At 32.9% G+C, this 18,118-nt stretch overlaps 3 protein-coding genes across 6 annotated transcripts; 1 reads left to right on the forward strand and 2 right to left on the reverse strand.

Annotated features, from left to right (window-relative positions):
• Positions 1-321: 321 nt before the first annotated feature.
• SrpRbeta (signal recognition particle receptor beta) lies at positions 322-6,708 on the reverse strand. Its single transcript, XM_088262859.1, has 5 exons — positions 6,486-6,708; positions 6,159-6,325; positions 2,745-2,884; positions 1,723-1,854; positions 322-1,634 (listed from the first exon to the last, which is right to left on the reverse strand). The coding sequence occupies exons 1-5, from the start codon at positions 6,580-6,582 to the stop codon at positions 1,424-1,426; spliced, it is 747 nt and encodes a 248-aa protein (XP_088118985.1). The 5' UTR covers positions 6,583-6,708; the 3' UTR covers positions 322-1,423.
• A 1,094-nt stretch (positions 6,709-7,802) lies between these two features.
• Positions 7,803-14,101, forward strand: LOC148307753 (pyridoxine/pyridoxamine 5'-phosphate oxidase-like). 3 transcript variants are annotated; one of them, XM_088262858.1, is made up of 6 exons: positions 7,803-7,954; positions 8,299-8,359; positions 9,924-10,080; positions 10,507-10,606; positions 11,321-11,580; positions 12,625-14,101. In XM_088262858.1, the coding sequence occupies exons 2-6, from the start codon at positions 8,341-8,343 to the stop codon at positions 12,788-12,790; spliced, it is 702 nt and encodes a 233-aa protein (XP_088118984.1). In that variant the 5' UTR covers positions 7,803-7,954; positions 8,299-8,340; the 3' UTR covers positions 12,791-14,101. The 3 variants fall into 3 exon arrangements, with proteins under 3 accessions (XP_088118984.1, XP_088118982.1, XP_088118983.1); XM_088262856.1 differs by having other exon boundaries at positions 7,803-7,845; XM_088262857.1 differs by lacking the exon at positions 7,803-7,954 and having other exon boundaries at positions 8,149-8,359.
• Positions 14,092-17,663, reverse strand: LOC148307754 (histidine protein methyltransferase 1 homolog). 2 transcript variants are annotated; one of them, XM_088262854.1, is made up of 4 exons: positions 17,380-17,663; positions 16,336-16,587; positions 15,157-15,317; positions 14,092-14,496 (listed from the first exon to the last, which is right to left on the reverse strand). In XM_088262854.1, exons 1-4 carry the CDS (start codon positions 17,453-17,455, stop codon positions 14,092-14,094), a joined length of 894 nt encoding a protein of 297 aa, XP_088118980.1. In that variant the 5' UTR covers positions 17,456-17,663. The 2 variants fall into 2 exon arrangements, with proteins under 2 accessions (XP_088118980.1, XP_088118981.1); XM_088262855.1 differs by lacking the exon at positions 17,380-17,663 and adding an exon at positions 16,869-17,049.
• Between the last annotated feature and the right edge of the window lie 455 nt (positions 17,664-18,118).

Consider the following 18,118-nt stretch of genomic DNA (forward strand, 5'->3'; position numbering starts at 1 on the left):
ATGCATGCATTGTATAAGCGGGATTTGGTGTTCACCGAGTATTAATCCGATCTCCAGACAGCCTTCATGCTGTTAAATGTGGACCCTGCGAGTCCTAATCGCAATCCCAGTTCCTTTTGAAGGCTGCCATTTTGAGTCATATACACTCCCAAGTATTTGAAACTCTCGACCCTTTCGATGAGCTGGTTACTCATATATGTACATACTCGGTAAATAATAATTGATGCTAATACTTGAGTTATTCTTTTCAAGAAAATTAAGATCCAGAACATCTACGAGTTTAGCAATATTGCGTATAAGGATAAATAAAACAGGTTGAAATTTATTTATAAAATATTTATTCTAATAATTATAAAATATGACCGCTTCATTTTTTTGTCACTTAATTAGCAAGGAACTTTAATATTGAGTTTTACATGGTTCACATACGCAGTGGAATTAAAACAAAATTGATCTTTTCAGTAGAAAAAGATAATTTAACAAATACAATATCATAACACATTTAAGTCCGTCAACGCTCTAATAAAAACTGTATTTGTATCGCTGTTCCATTATTAATTTATTATCAGAGGTCAAATGTCAAAATAAGCACTAAATTTGTAGATATATAATTTAAAAATAGATTAGTTACATTATAAGGGGTAAAGAATACATAAGAGTAGATTTGATTTCATCAATGACAAATATAAAACACTTTAAAAGTACGGAAAGATTGTTTTTTTTTTAGTCAAACTAATACTCGATAAATATAAGCATAGTCGAAAACAAACAAGTGGATTTACTACAGCAAAACACTCTTCATTAACGTTAACAATATTTTTCAGAAGGGTCGATATATCACTTTCAGTAAGTACAATTATGTATTATTTCATCAAAAAATATATATTGACTTCTTTAAAAAACTGAGATCCCCACTTAATTGTTGACCCTTTTATGGTCACTTTATTTCTATACCCCTCGATGATCAAACTTTTTTATCCTAACATAAAATAAACCTATATCCATAACCCGAGAAAATTCATTAAAAAAACAGGAAATATTATTTTCAAGTGTGAAAGTGATCAACAAATGTGAAAAGAAAATGATTATAAACATATGCATTGAATTGCAGGAAGTGAAATGATTACACAATAACAGTTAATATGATTCACAGCCGAATGGTTGAGTTCCATCTCATGTGTTTTTCCAGTCTTTTATAATATGAAACAAAATGCTCTTAAATGGTTTGATTGGTAATCCAAAAGTTCAAATTGAAATATTTTGATTTCGTCAACTCATACTTCGAGGCAGTGAAATGCATGGGTATATTTTTAATATTATTATATTCCGTTAACAAAGAAGGCGTAAGGGTTAATCACTTTTATTTTGCGATGGACGTGTTCACGTAACGTGAGGTGAGTTGTTTAGATGACAGAGTCTATCTTCAAACCATAGCCTCTAGCCACTTGGATAGGAATCCAAGGTTCGCCCCGGTTTCAGAGTCTTCATCCACAGCACTAACTTCGCCAATTTCCACGTTTGTCGATAGGTGAGCAAATTCAAAATCTTTATCTTTCTTCCCTAGGAAAGTAATGTTTTTCTGGGATGCGTCCACAGACTGCAGTTGGCTCGATTTCGTTTTACGGACAAGGTTCCTGTAAAAATAATTCATAGCATTAATTCCTATAGGTATATTCCTATATCAGAATAACAAAAGGTAAGAAAATTTGTTGTAGAACTTACAATTCTTTTTCCAGAAGACTTTTTATAATGTTGCTGCTCTTAGCCAGGGGTTGGTCTTGTTTATTACACAAAATCAAAATTGACGGAGAATTCTTCAAAATGACTGGATCAGACAGTATATTATATAGATACCTATAAAAAAAAAACATTTCTTTGTTAGAGTAAATTAAGCCGGTATAAAAGATTTATTATCCGCCGATAAGCATAGTCGATAACAAACAAGTAGATTTACTACAGCAAAACACTCTTCATTAACGTTAACAATATTTTTCAGAAGGGTCGATATATCACTTTTAGTAAGTACAATTATGTATTATTTCATCAAATTCATCAAAAAATATATATTAACTTCTTTAAAAAACTGAGATCCCCACTTAATTGTTGACCCTTTTATGGTCACTTTATTTCTATACCCCTCGATGATCAAACATTTTTATCCTAACATAAAATAAACCTATATCCATAACCCGAGAAAATTCATTAAAAAAACAGGAAATATTATTTTCACTGGACTGGATCAGACAGTATATTATATAGATACCTATAAAAAAAAAACATTTCTTTGTTAGAGTAAATTAAGCCGGTATAAAAGATTTATTATCCGCCGAAAGTCCTAAAGAAAAATGTTTTTTTGAGAAGAGTAGAAAGTATTCGCGTGCATTCAAAAAATGGAATTGAATTGAATCAAGAATACAACTCAGTAAGTACCGTAGAATTGAACTTTGAATGTTACTTGAGCCCAGTCCTACTTGAACTTTGATGTGTTACTTGAGCCCAGTACAAAAAAAAATTTAGATCATGGTATCGATCGAAGTATCGTGACAATAAGTGTCACCTCTCAGGGAAACAATGAATCATGTCGATACGTTCATTATTGTAAACCAAATACAGGTTTAATTTTTTTTTGTACTGGGCTCAAGTAACACATCAAAGTTAAAATACCCCCATTCTACGGTACATTAATTAACAAAAAATGGAAAAATCATTTTTTGTTTAACTTATACAAAAATAAGGTAACATACTCAGCATCGTCTCGGACATCTTTCTGCAAGGTTACAGAATCCACGACGTAGACAATCCCGCATGCTCCCGACTTGTATTTGTCAAATATTTGCCCGCGAACTCTCTCATGCCCAGGAATGTCAACAATTTGTAAAGCACCCTGTAAAAAAATGTTTATTTATTTATTTTATTATACACAACATTATAAATTGCAAAATGAGCCCTCATTAAGTTTTCCCATGCCAAGGGTACATTTATAAAACTATTCTAACCCTTATCTGCACCCGATGGTGCATAGGGCACTGCATTGTATCAAACCAGTGTTGATCTTGATCGTTAAATACATGAAGGAAAGGTGATAAGCCTTGCGCTTTAGGTACCAGTACAGGGTAATATTAAATAAATATTAAACATTTTAAAATTAAACAACTTTGTTTTAACCACTTTTTTATTGTTAGTACTCTTTTTAACCTACCGGTTTCGACAAGAACCTTGTCATCATCAGGGTTTATTAAATTCTAAAACATTAAAATACTCAATTACATTCCCTTGCCAAAAACTTCCACACACTTCTCATTTTTTTTACGGAGTGTAAAAAGTGTACTAATAATAAAAAAGTGGTTAAAACAAAGTTGTTTCATTTTATAAAGTTTATAAAATGTGCCACAAAGTATCTGCGAATAACATTCAAGAAATAAATATTAGACTGAAAAATCAGTAATATTTATTTTAACCCTCTTGGCAATCTCTTGACATCCAGCATGGTAGCATAGCGCACTAACCACTACACTATGGAGGCGGATGGGACATAAAATTATAATGAAAGAAAATTGTTTATACACTCAGATAGGACGTGGCTGAATGACATGATCTATTTAAGATTCACCAACTTCCATTATCTATTTATGAATAGCTATTTTATATTTAGTTTCAATTATTAATGACTTTATAGATCATGGAAGCAGGTTATACAACTTTATTGCAAAGTAATCAAACTTCTTTTGACCAAAAGTGGTATGTGTATGTAAATTTATTTTAAAACAAGATTATTATTCATATAATTTATATTTGAAGCACTAACTTTGTGACTTTCCATTTTATAATTAAAATGTAACATTGTTTTAAAATCACTATAAATATTTTATTATAACTTAATCGTAATGTCTACCGGTTTCGAAGCTAACCGCTTCTTTATCATATAAAATAAAGGTCTAAATATATTACACACATGTAATAGAGGACTTAAATTAGATTACTTAGAAATATTAGAAATTAAAAAGGCAATTAATAATAATTTACAACTAATAAATACACAAGTAAATGATTTTTCTAAAACTCTGTTATTAAATATATTTCCAATCACTCATCATCCCTGATCCTTTTGACTGTGACTGCCAATCAACAAAAAAATAAAGCCACTTGAGATTTACCCAGACTCCTTTGCATAACCGTCAAAATATTTTTCATTTTGTTAAGTAGATAGTGTTTATGTATTAATCAGTCTTGATAAAGAAGCGGTTAGCTTCGAAACCGTTAGACATTATAATTATAAGTTATTATAAAATGTTGAAAGTGATTTTAAAACAAAGTCACATTTTAATTATGAGGTTATTATTCCTTTCACTCTTTAAAACTTCTTGTTAGTCACCCTTTCCTCCCTTCTCCTATACCAAAACTCAAATGGTTCTATAGAATTTGCTTCTACGATGTAGTAGAATAATAAACACATGTTTTTTCTTTTATTTGTGGATGCAGCAGTTATTGAAATTGTTATTTGTTTATTTACTTGCGTCACTGACCGCGATATGTATAGAAAATGTGTTATTCACCTTTATCAATGATGATAACATGTTTACAAAAACACTTTTTTATAGTATCTCAAATATTTTGACTAAAACGTAAATTTAATTTATCACCACGCCATTACTGATTCATAAAATTGTCACATTGCAATAAGATAGATTTTATATAGAAGCTAATGAAGCTTTGTGTCGGGTTGTGGTCCCGTAGTAAGGGGCGCAGACTCTTTAATTCAGAGTTTCTTGGTTTGAACCCAGTCTACCACAATTTGATACCTATTTCTAATAATGAGCCGCTTTGGCTCACATAAATAGTATAAAATTCAAATATTTGTGTAAATAATAAAAACACAAGTATTTCTTTTTTTTCAAACGAAACTATGGGAATTTAGTAAAATTTGTTTGACATTCAATAAAATGTGATAACTTTGGGGATATCATGCATTTTTAACAATATCTGTTGCATTTGTCAACATAAAAAATAAATATTAATTTAAATATCATCCATTCTTCCTCTTTAAGCCCTTTTTTTGACTCAAATGGTGCATAGAGCACAGCATCGGATCAATGCGGTTTTTACTTGATCATTAATTACGCGGAGGCAAGGTAATCAGTTCTATGCTCAAGATTCTTGGGTATAGGAGTAGAATACTCTTAAGGTGGAGACTGACCGGAGCATTTCGTCATAACATAACATCGTAACATCGCTCGCAGCGAGCATCACCGAGCTTCCAAAACTATGGATGGAGCGCTCGGCTCGGTATATTGACTGCCTGAATGCTCGCATCGTAACGTGTTACGTTACGACGAAATGCTCCGGTCAGTCAGTCCACCTTTACAAGGTTTTATGACACAAGCCACTGAGATTTTTTATTAGTTCCTTAAAGACAAAATTCTCTGACAAAATTCTTAGCTGAAAGCTAATTGGATATTTTTATCAAATAAAAAACACCTTGGATCGTACAGCATAGATATCGCCATGATGCCTTTAAGGTATTACAGACTTCCTATGTAAATTCACAAGTCAAATCATAGAACTAAAATCATATACCTAAGTATCTTCAATGCTAACTTAGAATCATTGAATTGTTTGAAATCATGCTTTTAGTGAGATAGCAAGCTTTTTTTGCCTAGAATTTTCCCTTACATGAAATTATAGTAACTTTAAACTTTTTTTGTCCGACTCCGTAGTGTAATCCATAATCTCCAGAACGGTAGGTCAGCATGCTCAGCTACCATTCTAGAGATCCCGGGTTCGATTCCCAGGGGGAGTCAAATAAATTAAAAATAAGTGATTTTTTCATTCTAATATTGATTCAACATTACCCTGGACTGGTAACTGAAGCGGAGGGCTGATCACCTTTCCTTCATGTGTTAACGATCAAGATAACACTGCGTTTATATGATGCAGTGCCCTATGCACCATTGGGGTGTGGATAAGGGTTTGAATGAATGAATTAAGCATAAAGAGTAAATGCACTCACAAGTAGGTATAGGCTATAAAATTTTAATTGAAGCCTAAGTAGGACCATGATAGGCAGTGTTGCATAAGTTGTAGCTAGATTTCCCTGACTATGCAAGCGTATAAATAAAATAAATATCTAAATAATAAAATATTAATGAAAAAAGACATACATTATCACTGGAAAATTCTCCAACATTTTCACTGATTGATGTGTGAGTTTGTCTAAATTCAGAATGAAGAAGACGAGCAAATATAAGTGTTTTTCCCGAATCACACAGGCCGGTCAACAGGACTCCACGCCTCGCATATTGTCTACGACTCCATAGCCAGAATATTACTGTAAATAAAGGAATATATTATATCATTTAGACTTCACAAGCTATAGTAGGATTCAAAATCAAATTAATCATAAAATAATTGTATAAAGCGCATTTCTTGAACCTTTATAAAGCAAAAAACGTAGTAAGTGCATAAATTGTTATTCCATTAAAACTTACACAAAGTAAGGAGTAATACAACTGCAGAAACCACACTAACTAAATAAATATTGTTGATGGTATTATCAGGAACGGAATCGTCTACTTTTTTCGCCATTATGCGTAAAAGTTTATTTTGTTTTTCTAACAATACAAATTAACCTCAAAACACTAACAAGGACCTAGAATTTTCAAAATGACAGGATGTTGAAAATGTATACGTTGCCGCACGCTTTGTTCTTGTGCCGGTGCGGCGTTGCCGCTTCACTTATACCTATATTTTTTTTAATTAGGTAGCCAGCACACGGGCGCTATTCGCTTTCGTTACTTAAAGCCAACAAAACGTATGATTGTATTTTTATACATAAATTGTAAAGTCGTCCAAAAATCACGATTTATGTATTTTATCGACGGGGTCTTTAAAATAACGTCATTAAAAATTTTATAACAAAAAAATACAATGATGATAACATCAAGCTATGTTTACAATTCGATATAGAGGTTGGTTGATCATTTTATAAGAAAATTATATGGAGAGCGGTGATATGGAGGAAATGACGGAATCGTCAAGAGATTCTCTTGGAGGCGGCGAATTTGAATTCCGCGATCACGCGGAAGAAGATGGAAACATCCGTCTCTCTGTAAACCAAGAGACCACGGGAACATCCCGCGATCTGAAACTCGATATTTCGCGGAAAAGCGCCTTGGATACCGAGTAGGCGGGAAATGAAGGAAAAACAACTTCGTTGTCATTGTTTGGGATTTGCCATGTTTACCCTATATTCATATAAGCACTAATAATATACCTAACCTAATGAATTTAATATGCCCGGAAGAAAGAAAGAATGAACCCAACTAACATCTAATATGAAAATGATCACACCTTTTATTTTGTCGATTACGGTTCGGTAAACGAATATTTATTTGACAAAGTAAATAAGGGGGTAATAATGAAAATGCGCAACCCAGTTTACAAAAAAGTTACCATGCTCCTGGAGTAAGCAATATTTTAATTTTATATTAATTCTTCATATTACCCAATGAATAACCTTTTTCGGAGAAATGCATGAAAAGTGAATAGGTAGATTGATTAATTTCATCTTTATTTTAGTATCCTTGTAGATAGATACACAAATATAAAACTTCTTCTTGAAATAAGCAGAGAAAGACAATAAGCAATTTAAATCATGTATATTTAAAACTTTAATGCTGTCAGTTATCATTCTCATCTAGTGGTACAATAAAAATCGAATCCTAAAAATATGATTGTAATGCACTGATCTGACATCATTATTTTGAAATGTCAAAAAACTGTTTCGAATCTATGGAATTAGTCAATTTTGCTTTGGCTGTGTTGATATTCGAGTCTAGTTGGAGTCTAGTGAGTATACGTATAATCAGTTTTCTATAAATAATCATATGTTTACACGTTTACAGTATAATCTGTAGTCCAGTGTTTAGGGCTATTTAGAACAGTTAAAAATTTGTTTGCAAGTTATTGTTTTTTTTCTACGTTCGTTTAATTAATTTTTTTTGTTTGTTTTTACTATTAAAATTGTTAGCTTAGATTCAATAAATAGATAGCGCAGATAACAATATTATACAGTATGTGTCCAAGTACTCGCCTACCTAAATATTTATGATAAGAAATCAGGAATTAATCTCGCCTATTTTAACTATCAAATTTATCTTTATACTATATTATCTTAGTTTCTCATGACATGACAACTATAATCTGTGGCTCGTGATTTCTTGTGTTACAAAGTCTTCTTCTATTTATTCATCCTAAATAATACATAAATCTTTATTAATGCGAAATTTATTGTATTACCAGATTATTCATCCCTTTTTCGGAACGCGAATCCCTAGCAGAAAAATGAGTGTTGATATTGCAAGTAAGTTATATTTTTCTTCACAAGAAACATATCTTTTATATCATTATTTATTAACCCAAAGAACTTTTTTATGTAGAATAGTGCTATTCATACATTGTTTGCGAGAAACATTTAAAAGTGTCTTTTGCATAGTGTTGGTAGTGAGCGGGAGACGCTCATAAGTGTTCTATTTTCTTCCTTTTGGTATAGAGTGTGAGAGACACGAAAAAACATTGTACAGATCAAAATCGGGTTTGTGGTTACTTTTGATCAGTATACTGAGGGTCGGGCGGCAGACTGACTGATTATAATTAGGGTCAAGGTTGATGAAAAAACCGGCCGACAATAATATGTTAATGTATGTACTAAAATAAGCTTCTTAAAAATCCCACATTCCAAAGTCACTTTTTTTGTCAATATAAGAAACTGTTTATTAAATAATAATAAAAACAATTAACAAATATTTTTCAATAATACATTCATTACTTATTTTAAAAAACCCATGAAAAAAATAATATCGGTGTTTTATAAATTTCTTCTTCCTCTTCTTGGTGTAGGCCTTGTGGCTTATTTTTAAGAGGGATTAGCCTCCTGCGATGTCGATTCCCAGCTATCGATCCATCTCTTTGGTGGTCTGCCCGACAGTTTTCTACCATAGGGTTGGCCGTATAGTGCAATGTGTTAATAAATTTGAATTAATAAAATGTACAAGAGATCATTGATACTATGCATTATTTCATGGCACGTGTTTTATGTCTTACAATAATAAAAGCATCTTTAATGAAAATCACAAAAAAATATTATCACAACTGCAAAGTAGAATCACTTTTACTATGCAAAACAAATTTACTCATAGAAAAATCCGAATGCAACATTTTTTTAATGAAAAGAATGGATATTATACGCTGATGCAAAAAACTAACAGTATTTGCGGTGCTCAGATTTATATTTTGAAATACAACTGTTATTCAAGCATGAACACTCTTTGCGTGTTCTCAGCACAGAATTCAGGAGTCAAGTTGTGATCCTGTGGTTAGTGTCGTGGACTTTTATTTAAGGCTGCCTCCATAATATATATTTTGGACTTTTAATTGGAAGTTTTAACCCCACCATAATATAACTTCTTTATTTGAATTTAAAAATAAAATTAATAAATATTTACATAAAATCCCAAATTAAGTTTCATTCAAAAGAACTCATTCGCCACCAGATGAAATAATTTACTATTGAGATATGAACATTAGTATTTTTCCCATATAATATTATTCAGAAAGTTTTAAAAAAGGAATGCGACCATTTTTTTTTAAAATTAATACTTCAATTTCATCCTTTTTCTGTGAGCCTAAGCGGCTCATTATTAGAAATAGGTACCTATCAAATTGTGGTAGTCGGTTTGAACCGAGAAACTGACTTAAGAGTCCGCGACACTACCCACGGGACCACAACCTGACACTGATGATGATGAACATGATGATGATGATGATGATGTATATTCTGCATGTGTTGAGATAATGATTTATAGATCACATTTTCCTATAATACCTTTATGTCAGACTGTACCCATTATTTCTTGCTGGTTTTCTAGATTTGAGAATTCGGTATAAGGACAGAAATGAGACATTTCTAGAATCGCATCTCGTGTCCAAGGAGCCTTTTGGACAGTTTCACGCTTGGTTCGAAGAAGCGCGATCCAATGACAAGATATTGGAGCCCAATGCAATGTGCCTATCTACAGCAACTAAGTAATTTTGTTTATTTATTGAATATCTATAAGTGCGGTGGATATTCACACGTTTCTCGCAATAATAAATTTGTGGATTCATCAATTTACACATAACAGATAGGCTATTTTGTTCATTTTTTATTACAGGATTTGGGTAATATCGATGTTAGATTCCAATAACCTGATACAATTCTATTTATTAACCCTTACAATCCAATTCCAAATCCTGTGAACTATTAGTAGATAGGCTATTTTTTCATTTATTATTATAGTTATTGTTTTGATGTGGGACAGGGGGCAAATGAATTTTTGCTCATTAGAATATGTAACTGTCTACCGGGATTTTTTTTTAGCGACCGGAAATGGTAAAAATGAACTAATTACATTTCCAAACTGTTAACCTCCAAAAAAATAAGTGTTTCATGTTGCCGATTTGATTTTTCAGGGATGGAATACCATCGGGACGGTTTGTGCTTTGTAAGGGATATGGGAAAGATGGATTTAAGTTTTTCACAAATCTAGAGAGCAGAAAAGCGAAAGAACTTGTAAGTATTGACATCTCAACATAGATGAGGAAGAATGCCTTGTTTAGTTTTTCCATTTTTACTTTTACTTTTCGAGTCATTCAATATTCATTTCTTCTTGTAACTCTTATTTGCACCCATCGTATAGACGCAGTGTTATCTTAATATTTTTATTACATAAAGGCAAGGTGGTTAGCTATGCTCTTAACCCTTACCGGTCCAATATCGAATCTCATTCGACATCGCTTAGATCCCATGTCAGATGTTACTCGGCATTTTTTTCATCATTAGTATTATTTATTTAAAATGCAAGCTTAAATTTTTTCACTTGTATCTATTACAATAGTATGTGGAGCAGAGGACAAATGATTTTTTTTTCAATTGGAATGTAACTGTCTACCTAGGGTTTTTTCAAATTCTGGGGGGCCGGAAAAGGTCCAAAATATTAGTGTTCGCAATCACTTATGTTTATTTTGACCCCCTCTGGGGATTAAAACCAACGAAGGCGAAAGAAATATATTTAAAAAAAGGATGGTTGTGTTTTTTTCTTCTTTTGATATTGGCATACGTAGATGAAGAAGAATGTGGAAGTTTGGGTATTGAAAGGGCTTACATTTTCGGGAATTACAATTTATGGGAAGCATGCTATGACCTGTCAGAACTGATGACCTGAATCACCTCTTGATGAAGGATTTAAAAAATATGGTTATGGATTTCATTTTTATTTTTTACCAGGCTGAAAATCCGAACGCTGCCCTCACATTCTACTGGGAGGTTCTGAATCGAAGCATCCGTATTGAAGGAACAATAAGCGCATTGAGTGATGAAGAGTCTGAGAAGTACTTCCACAGTCGGCCTGTTCCGAGTCAGATTGGAGCTTGTGCTAGTCACCAGAGTCAACCCATCTTATCGAGGGATGTTCTGTGTGAAAGGGAGAAGGTGCTTGAACAACAATATACGGAGAAGGGAATAGCAGTACCCAAGCCTTCATATTGGTAGGTCAAATTATAAAATAGATCAGTGTTCCGCAAACTTTTTCGATTCAAGGTACACCTACCAAATTAAGAAATTTCAGAGATGCATATTTACTATATTATTTAACATATTATGTTTAATGCGAAATCTGGGCCTACTTGACTGAGCACAGGCAATCTAAATTTGGAGCAAAGTGTTATTTTTAAAAAAAAACTAGACTTTTCTGCGTCTCACCAATTAATCACCACGGTACACAAGTGTGCCGCCACACACTTTGCGAAAGAATGAATTAGATCATAAAGTGATGGTCACACTAAATTACTTTATAATGGATTTATAACTTTCTATTTACATCATGTTTAGGATACTGTATCAGAAAAACAAATCATTAACTTGATTTAAAATTATATGAAAGGAATTAATTACAGTCGTATTAGTATCTCAGGATAGCAGATTCAAAATATTAGTGTCAGGTAATTTTATGAGGCGAATTTATTTTCCTGTTGTTTATAATTGAAATAAATTTAGTCTTAGGCCTCAGTGTGACAATAATAAGAACACAAATCGCTCACTCCTTTCAAGAACGTCATAAATCAAAAAACTTGATTTTTCAGGAGAACGTTTTTAAAGTTTAAAATATAATACAATGTATTAAAAATAAGTATCAAGCCACTTATTGAACTTTTTACTCCGCAACAGATCTTTTTAGGTAAAACCTGAAGGTTTTTTCTCCATTTGAAAAATATTTAGTTTATTCAAAAAAACAATTAAACAATACATTTTCTTCAAAATGCAAAAACAACACTTTCTGCCCTGTAGCGGGTAAATATTAAGTTAAAAATATGCCTCTTTCACACTGGGATATAGTACATTTTATGGGCATTCCGAAAACATGCACAACTGAAAATTGACGATTTTTGATTTATGACGTTCTAGAAAGGAGTGAGCAAAATATTTCTTTAAAAAATAAAAACATCTTGTGATGACTAATACCACTTTATTTTATTTAATATGAATATTTTAGATTGTCAACATGATTAAAATGTTTTTTTTTTAATTTCCAGGGGGGGTTATATTCTAAACCCAAAATGCGTTGAATTCTGGCAGGGTCAAAGGGATCGTCTCCACGATCGTATAAAATTCCGTAGACCAGCAGAGAATGAAAAACCAGATGGACAGCTGTTACACCAGGGTGAAGATGGCTGGGTTTACGAAAGACTGTCTCCGTAGTATGAAAAATTACTAAACGTTCCTAAGTATTTATTCAAACAATAAATACATAACTATGTTTACAATACAAATAATAATAATTATATTTTGTAGTAAATTAGTATGAGACAGGGTAACCCTATGTCCTCTTTTATCTTCTGATAATAAGTCCTCCTTTTGACATACCTTATGTAAAAAATATTACGGTTATTAGAAATTTTCTACTGCGAATTCCCATTCTGTCTTCTGTGCGTGTCATGTCAGGTCCCCCTGACGTCGACTATCACTTGATAGTAATCGTTTTTGTCTTGGGCAGCGGTAAACAGCGCCTCGACGGTTCTGATGTTCTCCAATCTCGTATATTCCGGAGTCAGGAGATCTGCCTTCTGCCCACACCTCGTCAACCTTCTACAATATTTTGCCTTTAATAATTACGTGTGATAGGTCGTACTTTTGTCCTCTAAGCATATGCCTCAGATAGGACACCTACCGGACTTTGACAGATTTGTGAACAAGTATTTGGACACACTCAAAATTTTGTGAATAAACTGGTCAAAATATAAGCTGCATAAAAGATAAAAATATCGGGTTTACAGGCGTTGCTCTGTATGTAAAATAATCCAGGTTTGATCTTGCATACAGATAAAAGGATCTCTGCTAAATAAAAGCTTCAAGGTGGGGACTGACTGGAGCATTTTGTCGTAACGTAACATTCGCGGACCATCCGATCATAGGATATAGTACTCGGAACGAGCTCGGCTCGCTGTACTGACTATACGAATGCTCGCATTGACGAAATGACTCCGGTCAGTCCCCACCATCATAAATCCAATCTTTGATACTGTACCCTATTTTCATTATACATATTATTATACTATAGTAAAACATGTGATAACGGTAGTATAATACAACAGACAAGAGTTTACGGGCATAAAAGTTTCATTTTGACAATGGATTCCGTAAGAGACTTGCAGATAAAAATGTAATCCTTTTTCAGTGTCCTATACAACTTTGGAACCGGATAGTGGTCAGATGGTATTCCTAGAGGGAGAGTATTTATATAAGGATGTGTATCAAGCAATAAATATTATAGTGAAATATATGCGCTCACTGTAAATCTATATGTCTTCCATTAGATTAAGTTAAATGATTGTATTATAAAGCCTTCGGTATAAAAAATATTGTTGTTTAGCAAAAAATACTTAGTTGGTTGGAAGATATTTATAGCAATAATTTTGCCAACGTACGTATACCTACTGTATGAGATGTTTTAAATAAGTACCCTTATGTTTGCACTGATAGATTACAAAATAAATAAAAACCTATTTGAAGGTCAGTTTCATTATTTCTCTCATCACTCCTCCCGTGCTCTTCCAACAAATGTCACATTTCATAACATCGTTTTGGGTCACTAACGATTCAAATTGCCGCACGCCTCCCCCAACTCCGAAGTAGTAAGTTTTAGCGGCCAGGTACGCCGTACCATCAGCCTTCAAGTGATTTTTTATAAAGTCATATATTTTCTGATGATTCTCCATATTGTAAATTGTTTCAGACGAAAGAATGTAGTCGTACTTGAACAAATCAACATTTTCTTGCATCAATTTCGATAGTGATTCCCAATCTCCGGAAAAGAACTTGCATTTAGTTTTTATGGAATCTCTTTCTTCCAGTGGAATATTTAGTAGGCAATTGGGAATGGTCACCGCATTGATCACTTCTTTATTCTGAAAAAAATAGTTAAATTTAAATCACAAGTTTACCCTGCTACCATCCCTATTTCAATATAAAGATACGTTCAAATAATTGTTAATCTATAAGTTAGCAAAGATGGTAATACAGTCATCCCTTAGTATTTGAAATTTCGCATATTGGCACATGATATTGGTAAGTATGCATAGAATTATAAGTAAATATGTAGAAAATTGATTATCGTAATTCTATTCCATTCAATAATTTTACATAAGAAAACAAAAACTACAGTTGAACTCAGTTATTACGAGGAAGATGGGACCGATCGAATTTGATCTTTATAAGCATTACTCGTTTCATCTGAGAAAATATATTTTTTTATAATATATACCCCTCACATGAAGACATGAAATCGAATAGAATAGAAGTCGCAATCCAAACAAACAAGAAAATACACTCATAACCAATTACCTGTTGTTGGCAAAAATACCAATTAGGTACTTAGTATTGATACTTTGTTCACTAAAACTATATTCTTTTAAAATATTTTAAAAATCCATGCTTTATATATTTGTAAGACGGTGACTAATAATCTGAGTCTCGATATTCGCAGTTAAAAGTAACCGCCTCGAATACCGAGGATGACTGTATTTTGTAACTTATTGATTAATCATCTGACATGATTTGCTACATACATAATCTTGAAAGTGTACTTCAGCGCCGGATAAGAGAGAAATTAACCCCAAAATTCCTGCTCCACATCCCAGATCCAGGACCCTTGTATCCTTCCAATTTACTTCATTTGAGCAAAAATAATCAGCAAGATCATTTGTACACTCCCATATTTTTAGGCCTCCTAAAACAAAAATTATACTACATAATGCATTAAAAATTGGTAAATATGATATCGCTCACTCCTTTCAAGAACGTCATAAATCAAAAATTGTCAATTTTCATTTGTTTTCGGAATGCCCAGAAAATGTACTATATCCCAGAAAAAGCGGCATATTTTTAACTTAATATTTACCCGCTACAGGGCAGAAAGTGTTGTTTTTGCATTTTGAAGAAAAGGTATTGTTTAATATTTTTTTTAATACACAAAATATTTTTGAAATGGAGAAAAAACCTTCAGGTTTTACCTAAAAAGATGTGTTGTACAGTAAAAAGTTCAATAAGTGGCTTGATATTTATTTTTAATAAATTGTATTATATTTTTAAACTTTAAAAACATTCTCCTAAAAAATCTATTTTTTGATTTATAACGTTCTTGAAAGAAGTGAACGATATATGGAACGTAGTTATGATTCCAGCACCATGTGTGAAGCATGGAGTTGCCAAATGAAGGATGAAAGAAGATTGAATGCAGGAAATAAGGAATGAATGCAAAGCAAAGTTAAGTTTTATCGATAAAATTAAGAAAGGTGTGCTGAGATGGTTTGGACATGTGGAACGAATGAGTGAGGAAAAAACGATAAAACAAATTTATGAGGCAAATATAGTTGGGAAACGCAGCACAGGAAGACCGAGGAAAACTTGTAAAACAAAACAATATAATATTGACTTAATCATTAATCTCACAAAGGTAAGGTGATCAGTGAAGCCGATTAGGTTTAGAAAGAAAAAGTCTTCTTTAAACCTTTATCCGCAGTGTTATCTTGATTGTTAACACACGAAGGAAAGGTGATCAGCCCTCCGCTCCAAGACCAGGGTTGAATAAATATTAGAGTGAAAAATCACTTAATATTTATTTGACCCCCCCTGGGAATCGAACCCGGGACCTCCCGGGAGCGTGGTGACCATCGTGGAGGTGGAAAAAAATCCATATTCTATAGCACATTTTGGTATTTTTTTTTAATAGAATACATTTTAGTTACCTTCATATTTTCCAGTTAATAAATCTGAATGCTCGGTCTCCGCTTTTAAAACATCGTTTCCTAAGTCGTTATTTACTTCGCTTTCTTTTAGATATCGTAATGCATCTTCTGGAAACACGTGACCAATGTCCAAATCGCCGCATATGAGCAATTTAGCTTTTGGAAAAATTTCATCTATGTCCTTGATTATCTCATCCGTTGGTGTTATTTCTGCGGCATTTATCCATTGTATAGATGTGCCATTTTCGCTACCTAATTGAGAACATTGAATTAACAACTTGACGGTTGAATTTTGGCGAGAAAATTCGTCACAGGAAATCATCACCAAACAACTCGAAACAAGACTACCCGAACCCTGCTCGGGTTAGTCAATAAGAAAAAATACATAAATATATAAGGCTTGGACAAATCAATACCACCAGTTGGAATACGATTTGCCCAAGCAGCACTCGGACTCATCAATGCAACACTAACTCCTTGCCCGAGTCGCACTCAGGATAAACTGGCAACTGGTAAATAACTTTCCAAGATACCTTGTATATTCAATGCTGCAATCGCGCAAAATGCATTATTTGATATATCTTCTTCTTTTAACATATCCGCTCCCTATGTAAAGCAAATAGAGTCCCCAAACTATCTCCAGGCTTTTTTGTCGGCCGCCAACTCCCTTGCATTCTCCCAAGTCAAGTCCGCTTCCCGATGTTCAGACCAGAATTGTCAGCAGTGGTCATTCTGGGCGGCGCGAACCTGATTCCTTGTAAAAGAGGCAAGCTTGATTAAGGCTCTCAGGAGGCATGCGGAGTACATGGCCTAGCCAACAGAATCGCCTTTTCTTGACGACAGTAGTGACCAAAATTTGCTGCGTACTAAGGTGCTATGTTTCACAGCTGATATATAGAAAAATTTAAAATGAAAATTAGGTAGTTATTTTGATATATATTGAAAATGATCACTTTATCTTGTATCTTTCGATTACCAAAATCTGGAAATAAAACAATCTTTGTATTTGTGAATATAGGCAATGTTTGTATTTAAACTTTCAACCTTTTTCTTCAGCCTTCGGTTCCAGCTCGTTTAGATCGGCTGAGTTCAAAGAAAATGAAAATTTGAAATTAGACATTTTACTTTTTTGTTTAAAAATAGTATTTTTCCCTCATTTGCACACAACATAACCTACACTCTTATGTCAATCGCACATGTTTTATGTCAAAATTCAAAATATTCGCAAGAATGGTGACCAACATAACGCCGTTAACCACTATTGAATACTGCTTGGTTTATTCGAATAACAAAACGACAACGTTCTCCATACATTATAAGTACAATCTATTCATGAAATAAAAAATGTTACTCGTCACGAAATGGCGTTTCTTTTCTTCTACTGATGTTAAAAAATATATCCATTATAAAAATGCTTAGAAAGCAGCTAGGTGCAAGTGGGATTAATTAATTAATCTAAACTAAATCGACCTCTTGAAAATTTCTAAACTTTTGATATATTATTATTATTGTGGCTTGAGAGCTGATGACAACATACGCAAACGATTAGTGTAGAGTTTACTTACGTTTGAGGCTCCAGCTCAATGGTTTGAGCTAATGATTCTACGGTTAACTCTATCAATTGACATCTCTTTGGTGAAACATTTGTGGTATTTATTTGGTAAGTATTTGTAGTGGTTTCAGAAAAACTGTTAAATTAAACATTAAAATTATTATCCCTGCAACTCTAGGCTAAGAGCATTATAAAGTTCTCTTTACTATCGGGAATATTTTATGTCCATCT

This window comes from Brachycentrus maculatus, unplaced genomic scaffold (genome assembly GCF_059751285.1).
Source record: "Brachycentrus maculatus isolate JH-2025_06_01 unplaced genomic scaffold, ASM5975128v1 h1tg000190l, whole genome shotgun sequence".
NCBI classification, from domain to species: Eukaryota; Metazoa; Arthropoda; class Insecta; order Trichoptera; family Brachycentridae; genus Brachycentrus; species Brachycentrus maculatus.